This window comes from Lactuca serriola, chromosome 6, assembly GCF_051521515.1.
Source record: "Lactuca serriola cultivar US96UC23 chromosome 6, Lser_US96UC23_V15, whole genome shotgun sequence".
Taxonomy (NCBI): Eukaryota; Viridiplantae; Streptophyta; class Magnoliopsida; order Asterales; family Asteraceae; genus Lactuca; species Lactuca serriola.
The window spans coordinates 77,977,552-77,982,576 of record NC_136413.1 but is presented as its reverse complement, the minus strand read 5'-3'; the positions used below and the strand labels follow the sequence as shown (position 1 = coordinate 77,982,576).

The window sequence follows — 5,025 nt, the reverse complement described above, 5'->3', positions numbered from 1 at the left end:
AAGTTGAAGAATTGTGGAGCAAATAAAATGAAGATCAAAAGATCAAAATTCCAAGAAATTCAAAAAAGTTGAAGATACCAAAAATCAAACAATAAAGGTGTTGAATTCAAAGAGATCAAAGATCAAATTATCAAAGGAAGTGAAGAATTCTAAAAGAGCTCCATAGTGGTATCAAAAAGTTGTAATTCTAGATTATGTATGCTTGGGTTGCTCAATTAAAAATACCTTGAGGGTAAGAGGTTTTCTGCTGATGGATTCGGAGGGTTGCATAAATGAGCATAGTTCGGGGTGAGTGGGCGAATGTTTATGAGAATTGTGAGTATTTGGAGTATGGGGGTCCTTAGGAAAAATTTTAGACACAAATGTATGCGTTGCGGTCTTGGCATAATGGCTGGGTTAGATTGGAAAAATTTTAGACACAAAGTCAAGTTTCATACATCAACTTACCAAGTTCCATGGTTTGGATAAAGAAGATACTCAAAGGCATTTGAAGTCCTTTCACATGATATGTGTTAGCATGTTGCCCAAAAATGTGACATTGGATGATTTCAAGCTAACCGCCTTCCCACTCATCTTGGAAGATAAAGCTAGAGAATGGTTATTCAACTTGCCATCGGGATCTATTAACACATGGGAAGAGTTACTGATATGTGCATAATTAGTTAGTTATTTAGCATACATTTTTATTCATTTTTAACTAATTATGTGAATAATATGGAAAAAAAAAGGTACTTAATATTGTTTAAATTTTGTTTTCATTCCAAAAGACATGCTTGGGAGTGAAAGGGAACAAGGGAAAGCAATTGAAGACCAAAGAGTGAAGATTGAGGGACAAAAGCTCATCACTCGGCGAGTACACGAGTCTACTCAGCGAGTCCAGCTGAATATTCCAGAAGATAGCCACGACTCCTGATTTAAGACGGATAACAACGAGTATACTCGGCGAGTTGGGTCTGCTACTCGCCGAGTACACCCTGTTTTGAGATATCTATAAAAACCAAGCCTTTATCCGATGGGACTACTTTCCTAGCAATTTTTGAAGAACCTTCTGCGATTGAGAACCCTGGAAGACGCTGAGGAATTCTAATCTTCAACCTTTTGAAGAATTGAAGCAACTAGGTTAATCATTCCACTTAGCTTTAGGATTTGAGTATGTCTAATCTAGTTAAACTTGCTTTTGTGTTTGATTTTACTGCAATTATGAGCTAATTACGTTTTTGTTTCTGTTTGGGGAATACCAAGGAACTCCTATGGTTTAATTCTTAGCTTTTGATTAATTGTTTATTGGTGATCTATTAAATTAAGTTTGTTAAAGAACCTTATGCATTAATCACAATTATTTTCTGTTAATTGGAAGACAATTAAGCTGCATGAACATCTCTTAGTTGTTAACCTCATATGTCTATGTGAACACTAAATCATATGCTTAGGATTAATGATTATGAAACTAAGATTAATAAGATAATAATTAGATTAATGTGTGAGCTTGTTTGAGAAACCATCAAACAAGAGGTTAATTGAACCACTAAATTGATTAACCACTACAAATCTTATTTAATCCAAATTGTTAATCTAGGGAATTAATTAGTTTAAACACTTGATCACCGCTAAAATTAGTTAATTGTCTAAGGGTTAGGAGTAATGAACATGAACCTAACCACTATAGTTGGTAGCCAATAACAATTAATCTATCATAAATACAAAATAACCATAGGAGTGAATTGGTTGAACCTAAATAGAAACATCTTTATCAAATTTGGTGAATTAGTTGTTTTCTTTAGTTGATTAGTTAATTAGGTGTGCTTAAGTTTCTAGTCTTGTAAAACTAGAAGAAAAACCTTTTACTTTCATTAATTGTTTTAGTTAAAATTAGTTATTAGTTTAATTTTCCGTTCCCTGAGTTCGATACCTTACTTACTAAACTATACCACTAAAAGACAGGTTCACTGCCTTTGTGTGCTCAATTTATTAATAAAAGTAGGGATAAAACAAGTGCATTTTACACACATCAGTTACTCAAGGCCCTCAATAGCAAGTTCTATCCTACCTCCCGGATATCAAGTCAAAGAAGTGACATTTTGGGGATTCGTCAAGGGAAGAATGAGACTTTTCATGATTTTTGGGAGCGATTCAACAACTTGTGTACAAGTTGCACTCAACACAACATTCCCGAACAACTACTTCTTCAACAATTTCATGAGGGAATGAATGACAAAGATAGGAGGATGATTGATGCTTCAAGTGGTGGTGACATCTTCAACAAGACACCCCAAGAGATAAGATCCCTTTTGGAACCATTTCTCAAAATCAACGAAACTTTGGAACCCAAAATTAAATGAAGAGAAATTCTCCACAAGTGGTTGGTGAAGTTAGCAACACTCAACACTTGGAATCAAAGCTCTTGGATTTGACTAATGTGCTAAGTCAAATGGTGGTGGGAAGTGGTCAAGAATTGATGGTGTGTGGCATTTGTGCAATGACGGGGCATTATACGGATAAGTGTCCCTCACTTAGTAACGAACCGGAAGATGTGAATGCAATGGGAGGATATCAAGGTCAACCAAGACCCATGGGATTTCAAAAAAATTTCAACCAAAATTGGAGGAACAACCCACACAATCCCTATCCACCAAAGCAAAACCCACCAAATATTTTGATGAGACCTCAACATCCACAATACCCCTCTCAAAAACCTCCATATCCACAACCTTCTTTTCACCCTCCAAACTACCAACAACCTCCACAACAAGGCCAATCAAGTGGTAACCATCAAATGAGCCTTCAAGAACTTGTTACTTCTCTTGCTCAAAGTCAAACCCAATTTCAACAAGAAACGAAGAACACCTTCTCCAACATTCAAGCACAAATTGGAGACTTGGCCACCGCTCTCAACAAGATGGAACAAAGGGGTAAACTTCCATCTCAAATCGAGAAGAACCCCAATGTGAGTGCAATAACTTTGCGAAGTGGGAAAACACTTGGAGAAAGTAACCCTAAGAGAGTCTCAAGAGAAGACGAAGATGAAGTTATTATAGTGGAACCTTTGAAAGTTGTAACTCCTCCAAAGGAACCGGTTGTGCCAAACATTGATCAACCCGACTCTTCCAATAAGAATGTCAAGCCATTGGTTATACCACCACCATTCCCATCCCGTTTGGCTTCATCGAAGAAAAAGGAGGATGAAAAGAAATTTCTTGAAACCTTCCGCAAAGTCCAAATCAACATTCCCTTATTGGATGCAATCAAGCAAATACCACGCTATGCCAAATTCCTTAAGGATTTATGCACCAATAAGAGGACATTTAAGGTGAATGAAAAGATTCAAGTCAATGCAAATGTGTCCGCGGTTATCCAAAAGAAGTTACCACCCAAATGCAAGGACCCGGGAATGTTCGCTATTCCATGCACAATTGGTGATTTACATGTTGAAAGTGCAATGCTAGATCTTGGAGCTTCAATAAATGTGATGCCCTACTCGGTTTTTCAATCTCTCAATGTTGGACCTTTGGAAGAAACCGGAGTGATAATTCAATTAGCGGACAAGTCAAGTGTATTTCCAAGAGGCATGTTAGAAGATGTACTAGTGCAAGTCAATCAACTAGTATTTCCCGTGGACTTCTATGACATTGACCTTGAAGAGAAGACTCCTTCCAAATCATCTATGATCCTCCTTGGAAGACCTTTCATGCATACCGCTCACACAATCATTGATGTCCATAAAGGAAAGATAACTATGGAGTTTGATGGAGAAACCATTCACTTCAACATCTTTGAAGCAATGAGGTACCCTAGCAACATTTCTCCATTGTATCGGGTTGATGTGATTGAGCCAGTAAACGAGATAAGCCCTAATGTATGCACAAACAAGATACTCATGGCAGATGATTGTAAGCCTAAGAGGGAAGCTCAAAGAAGATTGAATCATCCAATGATGGAAGTGACCAAGAAGAAGATAATTAAAAGGTTCAAAAGGTGCAAAGAGAAGAAAAAGGCATTTCATGACAAACACATAACCCAAAAACACTTTATTCCAGGTCAAAAATTTCTTCTTTATCATTCACGCTTAAAGCTATTCTCGGGAAAGTTGCAATCTCGATGGCACGGACCTTTTATTGTTATAAAAGTGTTTGATCATGGTGCGGTTGAAATAAAGAGTTTGGACACAAATCAAATATTCAAAATGAATGGGCACCGCTTGAAACCGTTTTATGAAGCCTTCGACATGGGAGAATTCGACAAAGTAACATTGGAAAACCCAAATTACAAAGATTGACAGAGGCAGGGCTATATCTTGGCAAAGACGTTAAACAAATGCATTGTAAATAAATAATATCCGCTTAAAGTTTTGGGTGATTCTAAGCTTGAAGTTGGTCTAAAAATAAGCATATTGAAGTCTAGCAATGATCTTGGTGAAGTTTGAAAAATGCCAAAAATCTGCACTTTGCACGTGTACCCGCACAGCCGTTGCGCGATCGACCCCCAGCCACGCAGATTCCGAGTTCCAAATTACCCCAAAATGGGATGTATTCTGATGTGTTCACCAAAATGAAGTCGAATCCATCTTGAAGTTTTGCCATGAGTATACATGCGGAGGACATTTTGGTCAAAACAAAATCATGCGAAATATGCTCGAATGCGGACTCTTTTGGCCCACAATGTCAAGAGATACTTATCTATTTTGAAAGAGTTGTGATAGATGTCAAAGAATGGGAACAATATCCATGAAGATTAAAATGACTCAAAACCCCATCCTCATTTGTGAGATCTTTGATGTATGGGGAATCGATTTCATGGGCCCATTCCCCGTTTCTTTTGGATATACTTATATACTCTTGGCGGTTGATTACGTCTCAAAGTGGGTGGAAGCAAAGGCAACAAGGCATGATGATTCTAAAACGGTAATTGACTTCTTGAAGTCCAACATTTTCGCAAGATATGGTGTACCAAGAGCTTTGGTGAGTGATAGGGGCACTCATTTTTGCAATAAAATGATGGAAGCAATGACAAAGAGATATGGTGTCACAC

General features: G+C 37.5%; 1 protein-coding gene across 1 annotated transcript; it reads left to right on the top strand.

Moving 5' to 3' along the window:
* The first annotated feature begins 2,656 nt into the window (after nucleotides 1-2,656).
* Nucleotides 2,657-4,273, top strand: LOC145059933 (uncharacterized). Its single transcript, XM_079007693.1, has one exon. The coding sequence runs from the start codon at nucleotides 2,657-2,659 to the stop codon at nucleotides 4,271-4,273; it is 1,617 nt and encodes a 538-aa protein (XP_078863819.1).
* Nucleotides 4,274-5,025: the final 752 nt, after the last annotated feature.